At 45.2% G+C, this 22,433-nt stretch overlaps 1 protein-coding gene across 1 annotated transcript; it reads right to left on the bottom strand.

Annotated features, from left to right (window-relative positions):
- Window positions 1-1,859: 1,859 nt before the first annotated feature.
- On the bottom strand, window positions 1,860-21,387 carry FAM174B (family with sequence similarity 174 member B). The gene is made up of 3 exons (XM_061371288.1): window positions 21,045-21,387; window positions 12,989-13,120; window positions 1,860-5,674 (listed from the first exon to the last, which is right to left on the bottom strand). Exons 1-3 carry the CDS (start codon window positions 21,317-21,319, stop codon window positions 5,671-5,673), a joined length of 411 nt encoding a protein of 136 aa, XP_061227272.1. The 5' UTR covers window positions 21,320-21,387; the 3' UTR covers window positions 1,860-5,670.
- Between the last annotated feature and the right edge of the window lie 1,046 nt (window positions 21,388-22,433).

Below are 22,433 nucleotides of genomic sequence, written 5' to 3'. Positions count from 1 at the left end.
TGTGGTTATTGCCAGCTGATAGATAGGGAGATGAACTGTCTTCAGTGATGTGTTTGTGCAGCCTAGTTACAGATTACGTGGTCTTAAGCGATTAGAGCTATTCCTGTTTCGTTCTCTTAACACAGCTCATTGTCAGGCATAATTCAACTCGTCTCGGTGTTAATGCCTCTCTGATGGCACTTGCCCAATGTTGCTGGCAGTTTTGCATCTATCAGTATCGAGGCATCCAAAGATCACTGACACCAAGACACAAGAAAGGCATCCCTCCCTTTTCATGGTTATGAATGTGTATTAGGCAGCTTCATTCAGTTAATCTTGCACTTGCACACACTCTTGATAGTAAAAGCTTGTACAAAGGTGGCAACAGCCATGTGCAGGGGAGAGGGGAAGTAGAATTTTTCTCTGGCCCATACAGAACTCTTTTAGATGCTGAAGAAATAACCCTTTAATAAAATTCATTTAAATATATATAAATATTTATATCTATTTCTTGTATATAAATTTATATATTCCTCATATGATGAATATAATATCTGTTATGATATCATTGTATAATTCTAGTATACATAATAAATTTAATATCTAAGCAGGTATTATAATACCTGTTATATGAGGAACTAATATCTGTTGCTCAAGATCTTAGTTGTAGCTTCAGGCTTTCCCCATGTCAAAATTCAGAAAGGATTAAACTGAGACCTGCCTTTTCTGTCCAGAGCCCCACTGCAATCATCTTCATCAAGCTCCAGCTTTTCAGCTCTTACTTACCTAATAATTTATAGCAGATTTTTGGTCATTTGCTCATCTTCCACTTGAGAACTCATCAGGAAGTTAAGTACACCCAGAGACTGTGGCTGCTGCCTTTCCATTATGTGGCATCTTCACTTCCTCAGCTTATGTTGAGCCTGTCCTACTTAGGTGCAGCTCAGTGTTAGGCTGGGGCTCAGGTTAAGGGGTCTTGAACTTCCTACACAAACCCACATTGCTGCACAACATCTGGCTCGTGGCTGAGGCCTGATAGCATTTTGTTGAGTATTTTGAATTAGGTTGAGCTTTGCCTTAGTGGTAGGATCTAATCCACCAGCTGGACAGCAGCTGCCTTTTGTCTGCTACACTGAACTACTCTTAAGACTATTACCAAAGAGATGAAGACATCAAGATGGGAGCAACCGTGTGGTACATGGGAGAGGAGACATAAAGAGCTGATTTGTGCATGGGGTACTGGATCTGTAGCTGCTCCCAAGGGCTAGGAGTGTCTGCAAGAGGAAAACGGTCTTCAGAGTACTGCTGAAACATAGAATCATAGAATAGTTAGCACAACAATAAACAAGCTTTAGCTTTTGCCCTGTTCCTTATCCCTAGCTCTTCAGCATCTCACCATGCCCTGAAAGGCAAACCTGCTTCAGAGATGGGTAACTTGGTCACGCAAAGCTGAAGTGGAAGGGAGTCTGCTTAAGGGCTGTGGTGTGGCCTGGTGAACTCGGGGATGGGACATGGCTTGGTTCACTCAGCTGGGTTTGGAGTCTGGGACAGCAGGTCTGCAGTTTGTGGGCTCCAAGGTACCAAACATGGTTGTGGTTGAAGTTTCTGAGATCTTCCCTGTTGCAGAGGGTTTGACATTTGAATCCAGGTGTAGGCCTAGCTTTTTGATGGTTGATGGGGGCTTTGTATGATTAAACATATTCCTCCACCATGCTGCTAAAAGCAGTTTTCCCCCTTGCCACACTCTGGATCAGGGTCACAGGACATGGGGACTTGGAGCCCTCTAATAAGGGATCACAAAAGGCTGTCCCAAATTCATCGGTCTTCAACAGGCAACAGCCACTCTCCCATTCCCCCCTTAAACATAATACAACACAAGAGGGATTTCAAGAACATGTTTAATGATGGCAGTTTCTACTGAAACATGAGAAGTTCATTCAAACCCATCCTACCATTTTTTTCTTAAAAAAGAAGCTTTGGTCACAAAGACAAATTCTCTTAAAACATCTTTAGAAAAAGGTTCAAGCAATTGCACAAAACAAAACAAAACACAAGGTCCTGATAACATCCCCCCCCAAAACCAGCAGTGCCAGAAATTCATCTAACAGAAGAAAAAACTCTTAATGAAAACCAGAGCCTGTCACCCTGCAGACATTGTACCACATACAGTGAACTAGAGGGAGCAGTTACAAACAAAAGGTTCAAATGCATTAGTGTTTGTGTGTTCAAGCTTCACTAGTGCTTGTAGGCTTCTACAAGTCAGTCTGGGCTCAGGACAAGCATTAGGCTAGCCTAAGTGTGCTAAAAACAAGTGGTTTTAGTCATTTCTACATCTTCCAGGGGGAAAGGCAGAAAAACCAAACCCCAAATACAAAGCTACGGTGTGTAATTCTGGCTTAATTCTGCAGGCAGGCATGGCACATTAACTTCTGGCTTCTCAAATGTAATCTCAGGTGACAGGACTGTGGTTGGAGTAAAGAAGCTGCAGTTCTGTGTAGGGTTTCTCCTCCATGGCGCAGCATGTGCAAATAGGAAAGCCTCTAACTTACCTGCTCTGTTTGACTCTACTACTAGTTGCTAGGTTTTGTAAGCAGTGAGCAAGCTACAGGCAGACATCTGAGTAATAATGTTTCTCTTTGTTTCTGTAACAAAAAATATGCCTTTAAGAATGCTCCTGAACAAGGCAAGTTTGACTACGCAACACAAAACAGCAGGAGATACTAAGACACATTACAGTCACAACTAGATTAAACCTGTGGCGTAACATACACAGAACATTAAGGTAAAACACTCATGTAGTGGTTAATGGTTATTTCTTCTCTGATAAACTCCTAGAACTACCTGAACCAAACAGTTCAAGTTCCTACAATTAAAAAAATATTCATATATATATATACTATTAGATGAGTCACATCAAGTGCTCTTAAAATCTTAACTAAATATAGCTATAGAATATTTAACCAGACACTTTAAATCACATACAGCAACTTCTGTAGAGGTAAACATTGCCTCACATTTGCAACAGCCATTGAGTATCAAATGAAGCATTTGGATTATTTTCATGACCATGAGCAACTGGTGAGGTTGGACTTTAATTTCCACCGAGCAGCTGCTGCTTCCCTATAAGCGCTTTTTAGCTTATGGCACACAGTTTGGGATCTCCCTGAGGAGCCAGAGCATGCCGGCAGCAGTTCAGCACCTCCATCTTCAATATCTTAAATACCTGGTCCCTGTCCACCACTGAGATTTGGCCATGTTATGGAAAAGGTGGGATTTTTTTTAGCCACAAACAAATGGAGTGGATGGCCTTTGCTAGCTGAACTTAGCAAGTGACCTGAAGCTGTTGGACTGAAAATCCTGATTTCAAGAACTGACTTGCCCTCAGAAAGAAGTGTCTTTTATGCACCTTTTCTTCTTATCTCTTACATGGTCTTACTTTTCTTTTGTGCAAAGAGAAGGTTTCATTCCCTCTCTACCACTCACCCAGAGTGCCTGACACTCAGCTTAATGAGTCTGGCAGAAGAGTGGACGTGAACATGTTGCCATGGTGTCTGCTCAGACACCTCACTCCATCACCTCCTCTGGAAACACAAACAGAAGCTTTTAATGTCTCTTCTCTCAGCACCGCCACCTCTCTACTTCCAAAGCACTCAAAGTTCAATTCCTGGTCTTCAACGTACTTGCCCTGAAGAGACACGGTATTTCCTTTAGCATCGTCCAGCCTATGTCTGAAACCTCTTTTGTAAGTGGGGAAAGAGCCCCAGATCTTATCTCAACCTGCAGCACCCTTCAAACCTACTCACCCCTGTGATTCCTATCGGCCAGGACACAACTTGCTTGGCCCCATCCTCATCTCACAATGACATGTTAAGTATTGCTTAGTAACAGTAATATGGAATGACTCAAACTCATTCCATGAATGAAAATAACATAGCATTTTTATATTGCCTTGATGACTAATAGGAACGCAACAGTCTGCTGTGGAATTTTTTCCATCCAGGCTGTTTGCAAAGCCTTTGCTGAGTCATGGCTAGGGAAAGTGAGCTCTGTTACAGGAGCTTCGATAACAGTCTAAGGCTGCTGGGGAGGAAAAAAATTCCCCTTCACCTCCTTTCACTGACTGCAGGGCCCAAGGGAGCTGTGCAGAACTGGGGTAGGTCACGGTATCATGACAAAGCACATCAGGATTCTCAGCAAGCCCCAAATCCCAACAGACTTGCAAAAAGAAACCAAGAAAAAACCCCAAATTGGTAGTTCACTGCAAGGCTGGTGCTTTGCCAGGAATTCCGCAGTCTCCTTGAGGGGTTGTAACTGCAGGAGGCTAGCGGATGGTCAAGCAAACAGTGGGACAATCCTAAAACAGCTGGAAAATATGCATTCCCCAAGAAAAGCAGGGTTCCAGCCAACTTAAATACCCAAAATGAAAGGTGTTAAGGAGTGCAGTAAAGTCTGAACTGCATCTGTGGTTACTTTAAAGGAAAACCACAAAGTAAAGAAACTAAACCAGTTAGGTTTGCCCTTTCTAATGATGGCCTGAAAGTGTACATGCTTGTGGTCTCCTAAACGTAATCCAGCCCACATGCAGCAATCTAATTCTCATAGTGTCATCCCACAGCTCTGACCCCTGCAGCATGAAACACAGCAGAGAGTGATGGCCAAAAATGCATCCTTGAGTTAAATGGGATTTGTCAAGCAAATGGTAGAGGAAAATTTCCAGTTTGATATGGATTAAGACCACTTATATGAAGCTTCCATGAAAAATAAAAGGTGTTGTTTCTGCAAGCTAATAATTCCACATGAGGGCTTATTTTGCTTAGAAAAAGTAATATAGATGAATTGTAGACAACTTACAGTCAGCACAGGACAGTAAAAAACATTCTTTTCACTCCCTGTGGAAGGACAGGAAATTACAAAAATATATCTCCTTTAATCCAAGATTGTTGTAGTTTAGGGCATGCCTGATTCTTCCTATTTCTCTGTGGTCTCTCTTATTGAAGTTGGTCTGATCAGAACTCCTTGGGACAATGAAAGTAACGTCATGAAAACTTAGTGCAATTGTTGTTTTAGGGAAGAATAAATCAGTAGCAAGACAAGAAAATCTTCTATATGAGTCAACCTCTCACCCCCTTCCCCCAGAATCCTACACTGAACACACAGTGTGGCATTTCAGCATGTTTTTACCACCTAAATTCGTAACTCACCTCTGTAATACCACAAAAATACACTCTAGTTCTTTTCAAACATATGATCTGATTGATTAACAATGACTAAAGTTTAACGGTGACTGAAATACTGAATTAGGATTTTAGAAAACAAGTCCTTTGGGTGGCTCGGTTCAATCTTCCTCATCTTCTTTCTGAAAAACTTTAGACCACAGTGAGCTGCAAGTCAGTACACAGGGCTGTACCTTGTCATGCTTTAGCGACACTGCAGCCCTCCTAAAGCAAAAGGGAGTTGAGTTTGCAAAGAGGAGCTCTGTTCCAACACAGTTTGGAAACCAGGAAACAGAATGGTGCTGTTTTGGTCAGAAGATCTGTAGCCTGCTGTAAAAACAGCACCTTGAGGAAGTGAGGCTTGGTTTGGTTGTAACGCTGCAGAAATGAAAGCCTCCCCTTTCACAGTTATGGCTTCAGCAGGTCCCTTGACAGCAGAATGACATCTTGCAGGGCACCAGCACTCCACGGAGCTGCTTTACCTGGAAAGCGGAAAGAATGAGTACAACTGTAGATGTGCAGTTAAACAGCTCAGAGACAGAAATGAGAACCCATGTGCAAACAATCTAAAAGGACACAAAGGAAAAGGCAGCATCATTCAGTATGTTTGCCATCAGCTCCCTCCAGCAGCTGATTTCTGTGGTGACATTGGACACTGATGTTAAAACCATGCCAAAGCAGCTAGACCAAGTGAAGAAAAAAGGAGTTATAGCAAACAAAACCCAAGTGCTAACAGACCCTGTGCCTGCCACTGTGCACACCAGAGAAGGGAGCGTGCACAGGGTGGCACATGAAACAGCGTTTTGGACCTTTCTGCTTTTTTCACACCAACGCACCTCTTTATTAATCAACACACATAGTCTATTCTCCTTGCTATGGATTCTCCTTCTGACACCCTACTGCTTTAACTGCTTCAGGGTTCAAAACAAGAAAGGCTTAATAGGAACTTGTTACACCCCATGAAGGAGGTACGGAGCCTCCCACAGGACTGCACTGCATTGTATCATGGACTGAATGAGCCAGGAGACCATGATGTGCTCTGCAACCATTGTTACAGCCCATAAGGAAAGAACCTGGCCTTCCAAACCCAAACAGAAATTGCTTTATGACCATCTCTTTCTTCCCCTGCTATGGACCCATGAGAAATCCTTAAGAGCAGCATCAAAGCTTTGGCAATTTGTTGTATTTATAGCAGCTGACTGTGCCAGTGATTTAACTTGCACCGCTGCCTGCTGGAAGAGGAAAAATTAAGCTGCTACAAACCCCAGCACGATTCACCAAGCACCATCCAGAATGGCCTGCAGCTCTCACTGGCAAAAACAAAACATTAGAACTCCTCCCTTGAGAGTAGATACCTTACTATAACAAGCAGACGATACCACACTCCAGTCAGAACTGCACATACAGTCGGTATGTGGAAAGGAGGCATTCAAAGAGAAGATACCAATAGTGTAAGTCTCATTTTCCAGAGACTCCCCAAAGACTCCAGTGTATCAAAAGCTGAGCCCCTGCAACTGTGATGAAGATGTTTCCACGCAGTTCAATGCTATCAGTGCTTGAAAAAGGCATGAATCCAGAATCCGGATTTTACATGTGGTGCATCTTTCCTCTAAAACATCCTGCAAGCTCTCAAAAGCCCTTTAGTCCCATGATGGCTGAATAAATGTCCCTGTCCTCTTCCCTCTGCCTGCCACCCCTCCTTACACATAAATCTTTCTGCATTAAAGAGCACTTTGGAAGATGCATTCCTAAACTGCTTTTGCATTCTGCTGCTGCTGCTGGAGAGACAATCCATGTGGAAAACAAACTGAGGAATTTCACTTAGCTGACAGGAAGGATGGAGGCTTCAATCCGCCCAGGAATAACTTCCAGTATTTATTTAAGAGCCTGACATTGGGACTGGGTCAGTTCCAGCTCTGGCATTGAGATTCCACGTTGTTCCCTGACCCTGTCCCCTGCTGGGACAGTTGTGACATCCACCCATCTGGGCTCAGTGAGCATGGCAAGGGCAGAGCACGCTGCCTCCAACAGCTGCAAGTCAGCGGGGAGAGGAGACACTGCTGATACCCCAGATTACTGAAGTGCTTTCAAAGCCTTTCATGTGCGAGGCGCCACAGAATTTATTCAGTGCTTGTCTTCAGTTTTCTATTGAAGTTGACAAGAAATCCCCCAACGAACTGTGCCAGAGTTAAGCTTAATAAGCTAACAATTTTATTTACCTTTTCGAAATGGGTTCTTTCTGCAGCTGTTTTAATCTCGTTTCTCTTCTTCCACCAAACAAGCAGAGTGCTCTGTGATGGGGGATGGATGCTACCACTGCTTTGTCAGGGACATTTGCCTGTAACCTACTTTACTTTGCTCCTTCCTTCTCGCATATCGCACAGTGCTGACTGCCTGATGAATCAATGGGTTAGCTCCATCACGTGTGAAACCTGGGCAACTTTCCCTTGCTTCTTGAAAGAAAGGGCTAAAAGAGCAAAGAGGAGAGGGAAGTCTTAAAATCAAGATCTATTGGTGGGATGAGAAAGAGCACACCTGGAGGATGGGATTTAGCTTTCCACTAACTTGCTTCCCAAGATGTACAGCAAGTGCAATCCCATCAAAAAACATGAAAAAATATCTGACATCTGGAAAATTATGAGCAATGCAGTCCATATGGTCCAAAATCACAGATCAGGGATACTTTCTGGCCTTCAGCAGCACAGTTTGAACTGGTGATCCAGAAACACACATCCTTCCCATGCTCCGTTTGCTTTCTTTGTGTAGCAATATAATACTTTGAGAACAATTCCTGAACTTGTTATCTACATGCCTCTTTCCATACCACAGCAAAACCAGAGAGAAAACTACCCTCCATACTATAAAAAAATGGTTCCCATGAAGCTTTTCAAGTTGGTTTTAATGCCTCAGTGATTTGGCATCTTTGCTCTGTGACCATCTCTGATTTCTGCTTTCAGCCTCTTGTCACACAGAAATTCTGCTTGCAGGATTAGAGAGGCCATTGACAGAACTGCTTCCCCTGCTACTGAAATGAGCTCGCAAAGGGGGTGTCTAATCCAGTACACACACGCTCCTGCATCTGTCAGAGGCAGCCAGTGGGTGGCTTTGCATCCACAGAAATGTGTTTAGTTAAGTTTTTGAAGTGGTCTCATTAGTCTGCTTTATGGGAAGAAGGTGGTTATTTCTTACTGCTTCACTGCCCATGGGAAGTGGGGGGTGGGATCTATCAGGAGCCCAAAACCTTAAAGCCTCCTAAAGAAAGAAAAAGGAGAAAGAAACAACCTTCACCCAATAGCCCAGTTTATACCCTCTGCTGCTCTTTGATGCCTCATGTAAGACTGGAAGCTAACACACACAAGGACAAAGCATTAAAGGAAAGAAAATTAACGCATGAGAACAATTGGAGAGGTAATGTTGCTTCTCCCCTGTTGCTGCCAGATATCAATTGCCTTTTAATTAGTGTTGTTTGCATTACGGAAGGGAGACAGCACAGAATCTCCAAGACTCCCGCAAATACAGATCCAAGTGCCAGCATGGATCTTTCAACAATGGGAGAGGACCTCAAACAAACCAGCTCAGAGCCTACCTACATCATCTTCAGCCAAGACTTATGCTACAAACCCAAAACAAGACCTGTGTTATTATTCATAGCAGGTTATTACTAGGGTAATGTACTTACTATTAGGCACAGGAGGTACCCAATATCATGACATTCCAGGTTTTTCCCTATTGCTATGCTGGTGGTAATACTAAGTGATCTGAAAGTGTAAGATTGTCATCAATATATAGAAGTGCCACTTGAATTGAATAATGCTTACAGACCATCACAGCCAACACACACCTGCAGTGCTGCTCTCTGGAGAACTGGCTCCCCTTCTACTTCATTCCCATCTTTTCTCAGAAGCCTGTATTTTAAAAGTGCTTTTGATGTCTTTCTAACGGAAAGCACCGTTCAAACACCATCACAAATCATCTCTCATATGGAGAATGAACCTTTTTCTTCATGGTTTCAAAACCTTTAAATTAAAAAATGAACAGGACAAAAGATCCCAGCTCATTTCACGTGATATTCAGGAGCCAGGGAGATATTGAAAATTCTTGGTTTTAACAGCTATAGAAAGCTGTTTTCTGATGTAGGTATGGCAGCACATATGTTACAACAGTGAACGATGGGCAGTCCAGCCCTAGGCATATCTTTCAGTACCAGCATTGTCATAAAGAAATAAGGAATTAGGAAATGAGAATAATGAATCTTGTCAGCCATGGCACTGCACCACTGGATTGTGCTGCAGCACGGGGCTTCATGAGGTTTAGCCTCTGTAAGCAACCTGAGGAACAGTAGAGCCACGAAGCAGCATGTGGTCAAAATGCCCTCACCAAGATGTGGTAGCACAGATGGGCAAGAAGTCTGTTGTGCCATAAGCCAAGGGAGCTCACTGCTAGGACGCTGATGGAATAAACCTGAGCAGCTGCCACAACTGATACTGACTGCTGGCAAAGATGCACCTTCATTTGAATTTAAAAACAAACAGCTGCAAGGGAGAGGGCAGAATATTCTACCTGTGGGTACTTGTCAGGAGCCACCCATCACTCCTGTCTCCATCATGACTGCTGCACCTCATGACATGTTGCTTTAGTTGCCTAACAAGGGGAGACAGCAGCATCACCCCGTGCCTTATGCATCTGCCCTAGTGACACCTCTACCAAATTCACATCTGCACAAGTTTTTTTTTTACTCTTTCTTTTTTGAGATAATGGAGCAGTTTTCCTGATACAGCAATTAACAAAGGTGCTTTTAAAGCTGTAGGCACTTGCTGAATATCCAAACCAAACCGATCTCTCCACTTGTGAAGCTACGTGTATGTATTTCTAACTCCCAGTAACCACAGAAAGGAATGAAGTCACCTCTCCTTACCCACTCTTCTTGGAATCTGCACCCAGCTGCAAAAAAACAAAGGAAGCCTTAGATGGCATGAGATGACTATTTCCTGAATGCCAGTTTGGGGGTTAGAGTACTGGGGAAGGAACCCCAAAGAAGACCTGGTAGAAGTGAGTTCTCTGACTTACTACAGGCATGTCTGAGATGCCCTTTCTTCCCACACAAGCACCTGTGATGAATCTGACTGGTTTGATGGATATGTCAGTGATCAAAGTCAGCGACTCAGATTTACAGAGAAGTGTCTTTAGTGGTGATGGGAGATAGGAACTACTTGGGGATGTAGTCTCCAAGCCTACACAAAGAAACCATGGAGCTTGGTACAGCAAATGTATTATCAAAAAAGCAGTCCCAAAATCAGTATTACTGAGGGGTTGTGTGTAAGATGATCTCCCCTGCTGAACTGAGGTAGCTCTGAGCTAAACAAACACATGTGAAAGCAGGACTTCAGAAAACATGGAATAGCTGTTGCACTGTGGCAAAAGGAGGAATTCCCACAGATGAAAAGAGGACTGGTTAGCTAAGTACCAAAAACCCCTACGGTCTCCAAACACAGCATCATACAAGGTGAAGAGCCATCTGTACTGCTAAGGAACCCACAAAGACAGAATAAGTTGTGTGGAAGCATCAGCACAGCGTGTGCTCTGAGAAAACGAATGTCAGATAACATGACCTCCACTCCCCCGAGTCAGACTATATCCAGCAAGCTCTCTTCTTTGTTCATCTAGTATTTTACTATTGGACATCATCTCCTAAAGCACTGCCATGACTTGAGAATCTTCTGTTCTCACTTTCTGGAAACCCCTCTGATCTGGCTACCAGAATCTGACAGGGAAAGTACTCAGTTAAGAGGAAGAAGGGCAGAAGACATGGGCTGTTAAAGCAGGCTGTGCCAAGACAGATCTCTGCCAGCTAGGTTTAACAAAGCTTGGTCCCAGACTAAGAACTGCACAACCTGAAATAATCAGAGCAAACACAGGGCAGCTACAGAGAATGGCAATGGTCAGGCAAGGACTGATAAGAGTATTCTACTTCAAGATCTAATCGTTTAAACATAAAGGCACAACACACACCCTTCATTGTTCCACGGCTTCCAATTATTGCCTGACATTTATAGAGAACTAACACAGCTATTATGAAAACAGCCAGCAGAGCATGCAGTAGTATGTGTTCTAGATGCTGGCACACATGTGCTTAGAGCAAATGAGTTGTTTTGCCCCTTCCAAAGTTAGGAGATGGGCAACATGAGTCAAGTCTGTAAAATCTCCTGTTAGGAGTTGTCAAGATGTGTGTTTTTATAATTAGGAATGCTTATTTCAGCCAAAGTGAGACAGATTTCAGAGTAGGCCTTATTTGGATGAGAATGCAACTCAAATGCTGTGGATGGCTTGATGCAAATAAAAATAAGAGATGCAGATATCCTCGTGCCATAAATCAATGTGCAGCATCTTGATGTGCTGAGTGGTTGCTATAAATCTCAGGCCCAGAATAGGCACCCAAAGTTTTGGGTTGTCACACCACTTGTATCTCAAAAAGACAAACACATTTAAGGAGAGTTTGTTGCTAAGGGATAACTGCTGACATCAGTGAGGGACCACAGTCCTCTGTTTAGAATCACAGAATGGTTTGGGTTGGAAAGGCCATTAACATCACCTAATTCCAACCCCCTGCCATGGGCAGGGATGCCTCACACTAGACCATGCCACCCAAGACTCTGCCCAACCTTGGACACTGCCAGGGATGGAGCATTTATCACCTCTTTGGGCAACCTGTTCCGCTGCCTCACCACCCTCACAGTAAAGAACTTCTTCTTTCTACCTAATCTGAACTTCCTCTGTTTCAGTTTAAACCCATCACCCCTTGTCCTATCGCTACAGTCCCTGACGAAGAGTCCCTCTCCAGCATCCCTATAGGCCCCCTTTAGACACTAGAAGGCTGCTATGAGGTCTCCACACAGCTTCTCCAGGTTGAACAGCCCCAACTTTCTCAGACTGTCTTCATAGGGGTGGTGCTCCAGCCTCTGATCATCCTCATGGCCTCCCTCTGGACTTGCTCCAACAGCTCCATGTCCTTCTTATGTTGAGGACACCAGAACTGCACACAGTGCTCCAAGTGGGGTTCCATGAGAGCAGAACAGAGGTGCAGAATCACCTTCTTCATGCTCCTTTTGATACAGCCCAGGATACAGTTGGATTTCATCAGGTCTCATGGGCTTGTGCACATTCAGATTCCTAAGATGATCTTGAACATATCCTCCCCTACAGTGGGTGTAAGGTCTTCTTTCTCACAATCTCTGCATCTGCCTTCCAAGTCTTGAGCAGCATGGCTAGAGCCCTTGCCACTGGAGTCACTGCGAACCTCAGTGTCACAGAACAACATGAGAGCACCCTAGTACAAACCCAGAGAGGTTGATGGAGATTGGCCATCATTTCCCTCCCAGGCTCTCAGCTATGACAGTGCCTGGGAAAGCAGCCCTTGATCCACAGCCCTCCATCCACTGTGTGCACAGACACTGAGAGCATACAGGAACCACTGCCAACAGCTGCCCAAGAGGGAAGTTCAGTTTGTTAAACCTTATTAGCTATTTGGGGCACTTGCATGCTGTTGTGCTGCTCTGCAGAAGAAAGATGAGGGCAGACAGCCTAGGGGTTGCAATGTGGCTATTGCAAGAGCAGGAGAGCACAGAGCAATGTGTGCTGAGAACAGGCAGAAGGGCTGTAAAGTGATAATACTTGGGCAAAGTGAAAGGCAGATTGTTACTGCCTCATCTCTGCCAAGTTGGTCCAACAGAGAAAAAATTGCTGTCTTCACTAGTAAGAGCTCAGTGAGCAAGCCTAACCTAACAGGCTCACAGCAGTACCTGTATTTCACATCAAACACTGTTGAGTCTTCATCCTCATCGTCTTCTTCATTCAGAGGAGCCATTTCTACCCGCTCAGCTGGAGTGGTGATTATGTCGTACTTCCTGGTCTTCTTAATCCTCTTGCCAGACCTGAAACAGAGAGATGGGAAGGGAAGGATTGTCTTTATTCAGTGCTCCTTGAAGCTGTTCCCACCAACACCAAATCACTGCCCTGTTTGATCAGGCCTCCCCAGACATACCGGCTTCAGAGCCTCTGTCCCTTCCTGCTGCCTTTCCAAGGCCACTGTTTGTACCCATCAGTGTTTCTCAGCACAGTTTCTCATCAGCTGCAATCCAGATCAATGTCAGTCTTTCAGCTGCTGACAAACCAGGGATTCTCTGGCATCCAGGGCAGGCAGGAGCAGGGCAGCCCTCTGCTGCCATGCTCAGTGAGATGTGGGCTTAATCAGCTGAAGCAGCCAATGGCTTAGTGAATATGGTTATATGTGAAAGCCTAGGTTAAGCCCTGCTGAGACAAGGTAGTGTTCTGGCCAGGATTTAGGAGCAATGGGGTGGTGATGTTTGGGTACAAGGCCAAGATCAGGACTCCCAAAGCAACAACCCTGAGCCTTGCCTGAGAAGTTTCATGCCCTGTGCTGTGTAGGTGCTATGGAAAATAACCAACTATCATTCAAAGCTAATGGCATCTGCTACCTCTCCTCCTATAGATACCAGCCTTACCTTCTGTTTGAAAGAGAGATGCTCGAGCACCTGCATGTCCCATGGTTTTGAGATCTATTTTCCAGCACTTACTCTCAGTTAACAAACACTTGGTGCATGGCTTTTCAGCTAATGTTCTGCCTCTAGCTTTAATTGTGCAGGTTCTTTTATTTTACCTGCTCCTTTTGTGCATATTAAGAGGGTCACGCTGCTCATGCCCGAATCCAGTTTTGCGTTTATACGTTAAAAGAGGTGCTTATGTGTACAGGGAGCCTTCAAGGGGAAAAGAATTTTCCCCTTCACCTTCCATAAAACAAAACTGGCAGCTGCCAAGCATGAGAAGGGAGCTGGTGCACAAACAACCAACTCCCAACTTCTGGTAATCACAGATCCTGTTCTGAGCAGGCACCATGTCATGAGTACACTTCCACCATCAAGAAGTCTTGCCCTGGCACATCATGCAAGGTATGCTGCACTCAACATTGACATTTCCGTATCAAGAATGATGGCTTTTAAAGTTTTATTCAGCATGAAGAACAGAGGTGTGAGCGTCACAGACAGACTGGGACTCAAGCCCTGCAAATACATCTCCACTACTACACTCCCTTCCAGACGTAAAAGGAAACTTAAACCAGTGAACAGCTCCGATGTGGCAGACCAGTGCCTCTCTCTGCCTAGCACTGCTTTTGGGCAGTAGTCCAAGCCTGAACAAACATGTCCCAGCCCTTGGGATGAAGCAGTTTGCATTTCCCCTCTGTTCTGATGGCTGAGATTGCACCAGAAGTGAGAAGAAAGTCATCTCCTGTCGTCTAATCTTTGTAGTAATCTGTGCCACTGTGTCACAGGGAGCACATGATGGTTTGTTCTATTACTGCTGTTGTTGAAACAAGCAATTTCATATCCAATACAGTAGGACTCTTAACCCAAACACTTGAAAATCCTTTTGAAAACACTTCTCTATATTATTCTGCTTCTCAGCCAAGACCTAGTAGCAAAGCGATGCAGGGAGGTCTCATCTTACAAGTAATGCAGTGTTTTCACAAGAAACATTTACTCACACTGTGAAGCCTAAACATAGACCAAAACTAACCTGTATCTACCTGTCAGAACAAACAAAGCACAGCCTTGCCACTCTGCCTTACAGATAAGAGTCTGCAGGGGGGTTCCATAGGTTCCTACTTAAGGGACCCATTTAAGACCCTACCTGCTATCAAACCTACTTCATTAAGAGACATCCTCCCTCATTCCCTCCATGAGCAAACATAACTTATTCTAAGGAGTTCATCTTACAACAGTTAATATTGGAGAGTTTAAAGCAATTACTGCAGAATGGGTATTTTTAGGCATGGAAAGCTAGAACCCTTTAGCCTCCAGCCATTAATTAGTCTATTTGGGTTAGACTTTAAAGAGGACCTAGAGCAGAAGTTGCTGCACAGTTATCTGTTAATCCTCCCCAACCCTCACCTTTAGAAAAGGGAGGAAGCTTATTTTGCTGCTGGGTTTTGGCTAAGCTGCTACAATCAGTTCTTTGCCATTGGCAAGGCAAAAGGGGCTTTCCTTGCCTCTTTTTCCAGATTTCCTGGATTATGCGTCATTAACCTGTACTTTCAGTGGTCCATTTTGCACACTTGCTCATTTGAATGACTCTCCTAGGCTTCATAAACGTGAGATGGAAAGCCTTGGGAGTGTCCCTGCCCAACAGGGAACAACTGCACGTTAAAACTCCCAAGCCTCAGTAAGATCCCTGTAATCATCAGGGAAAGGCACTTTATCCAGTGGGTGGGAACAGGCAGCATCTTTTGTTTGCAGACAGGCAGCAGAGTAGCACAGGGCAGGAAATACAGAATACAAATGTTTCATGAACTTTCCAGGATATGTTAACTCCTCATGGGCAAAGAGAGGATCCCCCTTCCAGCCATGTTTCTGTGGGGGTTGTTTTAAAGCAAGCAAGAAGCATGCTGGAAGCTGTGGTTGGAGTATGGCCCTTGCATAACAAGCTGAAGCACTCCCAGAGTGGTTTAGCCAGAGAAGTTGTACTGGGTATTTCAGTGCAGAGAACTATTTCCACTTAAAAAAAACCCCACATTGCTTCTGCTGTCTGACTTCAGCAGTAATTAAAAGGGAATGCTACAGGCTTTGCACAGAATCATCATGGGGGTGGAGTTACCTGCAATCAGGGATATTAACCTTTCACTGTAGACCACTGCTGCTCCCACCACAACCAGCTCACTGGTGTTAGCAGAATGCAAGTGGAGTGAGCACAGTACTTAATAGAGAGACGATGAAGTGGGTTTGCACACTGGCACTGCCCCGGGCTCGAATGCCTGTGGCGCTGTGCACCACACCAGGGTCTGGTCATCAGATACCAGATTTACTCCCTCCACCACACCACACAGTGCACAGAGAGATGGGCTGGAGCAGAATGCTGACTTTGTGCCTTTGTATTCTGGCCAAGCAACAGTCATATGCAGCACTTCATCCTCCTTTCCGAGGCATCATGTGGTAGAGTAAACGGAGTCAACTCACTAGTTCATTATACTATTTATGCCTCTAATCTATTTTAGTCAACAACCCTGATATTCAAAGAGAATGCTATTCTTGACCAGAAAGGGAGGTCTCTGCATTTCTCATCCACCATTAACACTTCCTGCCAAGAGGTGCAGAGGGAGGCCACCATCCCCCAGAAAAAGAAAAAAAAGCAAAGAAGAAACCCTATCCCTCCATAGCAGAGTGCTTCTTGGAAGTCTTATTAAGCCAGCTACAATCTGCCTCCTAGAACTGCAGCGATGTTATATCAGGAGTGGAATTGGGACCAGTTTATTTGCTGTTAATAGGCTCCCTAAGCAGTTTAAAGAAAAAAAGAAATATAAACCTGGGAAAACTCCAGGCTTACTACCAGCTGATGAATCAGATCAGTGATATTTCATTACTGTTCATCTGTCTGGGTATCTCTGCTCTCTGGATAGTGCTGTATAAAACAAAGTTAAACCATGAAGCTAAGCCCTTACATGTTTTCTGTAATACACATTTTGCTGTAGCAAACTAAGGTGCTGTGGTTTTGAATCAAGTCCTTAAGATGGCACATATGAAGCCACAAAGAGCAGAAGCTTCCCTTGCTTAACTGCTGCTAATAACAGAAATGAATAAGAGACTGCTGCTGGGAATAACTTCAGGAACACCTAAATGGATATTGCTGTGGTTCAGTGAAGCAGTGATGTTTGTAGGTAATTAAAATACAGCCATTCACATCTGGTGGTCAGTACCAGTGCCAACATGTACTTCCAAACATAACAGCACAGTCAGACCAATATTGTCTGAGATGTGCTTGAAATGTGTCCTTGTTTTACAGGGCAGAGCTATAGAAACTTTTACGATTTACCCAAACTCTTCAAGGTAGCAAAACCTACAGGAAACAGCTGTGACTGTTCATATCAGAGCTGTAAAGAGCTAAAGACAGTGTAAGACAGCAATCCCCTCTCCTTTCTTTCTGCCATTCATTGTCATGCCCACGTCAAGACAATCCAGTCTGCCCAAAGACTGGACCTCTGAGATCCAGGAAAAGTGTTCCATTTGCCATTCTCTGTGACCCTAACTGAACTACACACAGCTTACACAAAGCTTTCACAAACACATGTTTTGGGGTTTGTTGTTTGGTTGGGGGATTACTTTTTCTTCTCCATTTAAGGTCATTTTAATGGTGAGTTTTTCTTTCCTGATCCTGGTAGAGGTCTTATCTTTGCTGGAGTTGAATTCTAACCAGTTTTGCTGGTTAGAATACAATTAATTTTAAATCAAACTCTCTATGGTTAACCTTGCATGGCCCAGAGCAATTGCCCATGGAACACAGGGTCTTGTATCCTATGATCATATGCTTTAACCTCTCTCCTCTATCTGTAATTTATACTAGTCTTGCAGTTACTGGAAAACTAAGTTTGAAGTGGATTTTGAGGAAGAAATCAAAATTGAACCAGAAGCAATGAGTTACAAACTATGCAAGTAGCTTCTCTGTAAAAACCTAAATACATAGGTATAACACATAGCAGCTTTTTCCAGCCTGGGTTCTGTTGGTTCAAGGGCAGGTCAAGACATGTAGCAAACACAGCATAGTTGCCTGCAACTAAAGCTTTGGGTTGCTTTCAGCTGGTCATCTGAGCACAAGGAACTTACATGGTTTCCCTAGAAGGCATATGGTCTATCAGCACAAATAGCCACAGCTGAAAAATAGCATTTCCTGGGGGCTGATCCCAAGAATTGTATTGCAATGGAATGAACAGCGGAAGAGAAATAGGGAAGAATATGGGGGGGGAGGCAAAATCCAAAACACAGATCAAAGAGTGAGTTTAGTAGCATGAACTGTTCACAACACTGTCACAAGACACTGATTTTCTCAGTAATGCAAACTCCCCAACTACTTGACTGGGAACAACATGAAATCTGGTCTGTTGTGGACATGGCTTTGGTTTGGGAGCATGCAGGGCCCAGGGGTATAGTGAATTTCAAAAGCAAGCCCAAACTGAGCTGGCCTCCCCCCCAAAAAAATACTATGGCAAATTAGACCTTGCCACATGCAGACAAGTAGCAAAGTCTTGGCTGGCCTTCATAATCCACAGAGTGAAAGGAAATTCAGACCACTTTTGATGATACCACATTCTGAATCACACGACCACCAGAGGAATTCAGAGCATCATATTCCCAAAAGGAATGAAGAGGAATGTCTGAGTGTTGTCTTAAAAACAGAGCTGGAAAGCTGGAGAAATACATTTAACCTCGCTCAAACAAACAAAGGAAAAGAATATCTACATAAAACTATATAAAAATGAGATGTATGCAAAAAGATAATGTATTAAGAAAGAAATCCAATGCCTGTGACAAAACTATCTGGTCACTTATTGGTTCATTTCATCTCTACAACCCATACCTAAAAGGATAATTTACTGCCAGCAACTTCACAGTGAAGGTTTAATCAAAGACTGGATTTCAGCAAAACCTCCTTAATAGGAATCCATGACACCCAGAAAAAAAATCCCAATGGTTTTGACTAAGTGTGAACAAAGCTCTTATTCTGATGGAGAAAAGCTTTACATTTACTGAGGGTTAAATCCCTTATCTCCCCTGCAACAGAACCTCCTCCAATCAATGTCGTCAGCTGCAGCATGACACTGTGCAAACATACCTGTTGGTATTCTTGTCTCATTTGCAACTGGGATAACTGTTTACAAACAAGTGCTCTGTCGCATAAAGAAACATACTCAGAAGCCAAAAGCTTCATTTTCTACTTTCCCTGCTGGCTCTATTAAAGATATATGAGAGACCTCAGAGGTTGGGATTTTCTGACATTATCTTTAATGCTGCATTAACTCCGATCAGTTGCATAACAACGACTTGGGCATGGGAAAATTAATCCATCAGTCCCAAGGTTACTTTAACCTGGACCTGGTTTTGCTGATTATGGTGCAGGGAAAGGTCTTCTTTGTTCTCTCTGGCTTAGAAATGTTCAGCCTTATGTCAGGTCTCCTTGACACAAGGCCTTGCTTTATAGCCTAGAGCAAACTGAGGCAGAGGAAATAAACCCTCCAAGATCAAGAAGAACCAGGAGTAGAAACTCTTCATTATGAACTTACAGTCTTCTTAATTCTAGCTATATACCTGCTACCAATTTTGCTGTGATTCTCCACAACTGTGATTCTCAACAACTTTTTATGGCTGCAAAGCAGTTGTATTGATTAAACCAAAAAAACTCTTTAACGCTTTACTGTGTTTTCCCCAAACACCTCACTTTAACAGGTAAGTTTATTTGCACTGTCTTTGCCAGCTGCTGCAATGCATAAGAATAACTCAGTTAAATGTCAATTTCTTTATAAAATATCAGTTCTTATCATTCCTGTCTTCAAGACCACACTTTATCACCCTTGTGAATATCACCCTTCCTACATGGAGTTAATTCAGAAGCAGGAGAAGCAGAGCATTCATCTGCAGCCGTCACCTCAATACAAAGGAGCTGCTCCAAGACAGAACAAGGGAGAATTTGCCTACTCTGCTTGTTCAACTACTTCTGTCACCTGAGACGTGGCACTCACCTCCTCCCCATCACACTGCTACACTCCTGGCTCTTTCCTGCCGCTCCTACCTGGAAGCCAGATGCCTGTTAACTCCTGAGAGTTTTGTGATCTTCCTGGTAAAGCTGGGCACAAACAGACAACTGTGTTTTATTTGCAGACTGTGTGAGTCAGGAACAGCCTCATGTCATGGGGACTCTTGCCACTACCTGGCGATAAATAATAATTGACACTAACAGTGCCAACGGAGCTTTAATATTTGCCTTTCATCTGGTCTGGCAACAAGCCGAGAGGAACATTGGGTTTCTAAAGGGACTGAGTTTAATTTGCTTGTGTAATTTGGACATTACATGAGCTTCAAGGGCCGTCTGGATAATTCAGGCACATGCCAGCACCAGCCCACTCCATCCAGCAGCATGAAGGGCAGTGAATGAACCGGCCAGTGCTGGTTATACCACGCTCAATGGAGGAGATCTGAGCACCAAGCTGATGCAAACCTCTGCCCAGCTTCCTGCTGCTCACCAGCACTTCTCCTGCCTCCAAGAGCAACCAGGAGCTTCTGTCCTCAGCTGGGAATAGGACGTTGTGTCCATCAGCAGTCTACCTGATGGAAACATCAGGGAGTTTGGTAACACATCACAGTTCAAGTCGAATCAGGACTATGGTCTAACCAACATCTACTTTTGGCTATGTCGGACCTCCTCAAGCCTGCCTGCTTAAGCTTCACTGAAAGGAAAAGGAAAGATTCATCTTTCACCCAGCATGAGTGACCACAGCGGTGGCAGCTGTGTTATCCCATGGGTGCCCCAGACACATATGACCGAGGCTGGACAGGACCTCTTAAGCTCAAGCAGGGCTGTCCAGTTGGGCTTTGGTTATCTCCATGGATGGAGATCCCTCCCTCGGCCACCTATCCCAGCGAACTGCCACCCTCACCACACAAAACCCCACGTATTTCCGTAGGTTTAGCTGGGATTTCACATGTTTTGGCTCGTGCCCATTCCAGAGCTGGGACCATGCCCCCCACGCCTGAGAAAACGCCACCTGAAACACAGCTGCTGCCCTATTTCAGAGAGGTTTGGAGGCCAGCGGCACCACTACGACTGCCCAGGAGTTTCACAAGGCATTTACACTGCTGTGCTTGGAGTCAGGCTTCATAAACACTAGTAACAGGCGAGCACCTCAGCACCACCCCGCTTCCCACCGCACCGCGGATTAACGCCTCCAGCCCAACCCCGGCCCCATTCCTCCTCCGAGGCCGTCAGCACCTGCCGGGGGCGGCCGCGGCCGGGCCCTACCTGAAGACGCGGAGCAGGAGGCAGGCGATGAGCGCGGCTGTGAGGCCGCAGGCCCCGATCACGGCGGCCTTCAGCGCGGAGAGGTCGCGGAGCAGCGCGGGCACGGGCCGGAGCTGGGCCCCGCTGTGGTTGCCGGGCGCGCTGGCCGGCTCTGCGGGCAGGCGGCTGCCGTTCACCGCCGGCTCCTGGCTGCCGCGGGCGCCGGGAGCGGCCGGCAACAACACGGGCAGCAATAGGGAGGCCCAGAGCAGCAGCAGCGGGGCTGTGGAGCGCATCCTGTCCGGCTCCGGCCGCCGCCGCGCCGAGCCCCGGAAGGCAGCGCCGGCCCCGGCCTGTCCCGCCTCCCCGCCTGGCACCGCCTCCCGCGGCCGGGGCCCAGAGGCCGGGCCGGGGTTCTCCGGGGCTGTGAAGCGGCCGCTCCCGCAGGCTCCGGAGCTTTCTCCCCGCCCGGCCCGCGGTACCCGAAGCCCCGGCGGTGCCGGTGCCGGTGCCAGCGCCGTTTCTTCGCCCACAACGACTGCTTTAACCACAACACGCACCATCTGCCCACATGCGAAGCGATCACAGGGTTCAAGCTGCGATCAGACATGCAACAGACGTGCCTGTGATGCCGCTTCAGCGCGGCGTAGCTGCTGAACTCAAGTATTTATAGACCAGATTTGCTGGGTTTTGCCTTTCTTCTGGTCCCCCAGGCATTGCTTCCCGGTTAATTTATATATTCCCATTTCACATCGTGAAATCTGACAGATTCCTGGAAATCCCAGCCACGGTTCTGCAAACCATCCCGGGTGTGCTCAGCATGCAGTGCCATCCACTGAGCCAGGCAGGGCAATGAACGGGGGATAAGGGAGCCGCTGCTGTGATAACTTTCAAGATACAACTTACTTTGGTCCCTGTGTTTAGTATGAGCATGAGTTTCCCTGCTGCAAAGTAGTTGTGGGAAGAAGGGATGTTGCCACTGAAATGAAACGAGGAAGGGAGAGAAGAAGGAGCTGATTTCCTTTCCTTCCTGGTGGCATGGCTAGGTGTAATCAGTAGGAATGTGTGACTAAACTGCAAAGATTACAGGGATGTATTCCTGCTGGCAGTGCCCATTGGAAAGGCGGCAGTGAAATAACGTGGTCATCGGCTTCCCTAACCAGCTGGGATGCTGCATGGAATGCCACCCGCTCGGTTAGAAAAGCATCCTATGTTTTTTTGCAGGAAGTTCTTTGCGATGAGGACATTTTGACGTTGACGGTGTGCAGAAGGCCCCTTAGGCTGTGTGAATCGGTCATTGTTGCAGCTTGATTTCATTGCTGACTTCTTGTGCAGTTTCCAAGCGGGGCCCCAGTTTATTTCTGAGCAGGAAGATAAATAAATAGATAAAACCCAGCACAATGCAGGAGG

The sequence above is a fragment of the Neopsephotus bourkii genome, unplaced genomic scaffold, assembly GCF_033783945.1.
Source record: "Neopsephotus bourkii isolate Nb327-2 ecotype Australia unplaced genomic scaffold, CSIRO-AGI_Nbou_v1 NB_1572, whole genome shotgun sequence".
Taxonomy (NCBI): Eukaryota; Metazoa; Chordata; class Aves; order Psittaciformes; family Psittacidae; genus Neopsephotus; species Neopsephotus bourkii.
The sequence above is the reverse complement of the archived record's forward strand: the minus strand, read 5'-3'. Positions and strand labels throughout refer to the sequence as shown.

Bases quoted from the DNA above. Each gene is read 5' to 3' on its own strand.
- FAM174B (XM_061371288.1), bottom strand. From the start codon at position 21,319: ATGCGCTCCACAGCCCCGCTGCTGCTGCTCTGGGCCTCCCTATTGCTG. The intron at 13,121-21,044 runs GTAGGGCCCGGC...TCTCTGTTTCAG, and splicing joins CTCCTGCTCCGCGTCTTCAG to GTCTGGCAAGAGGATTAAGA.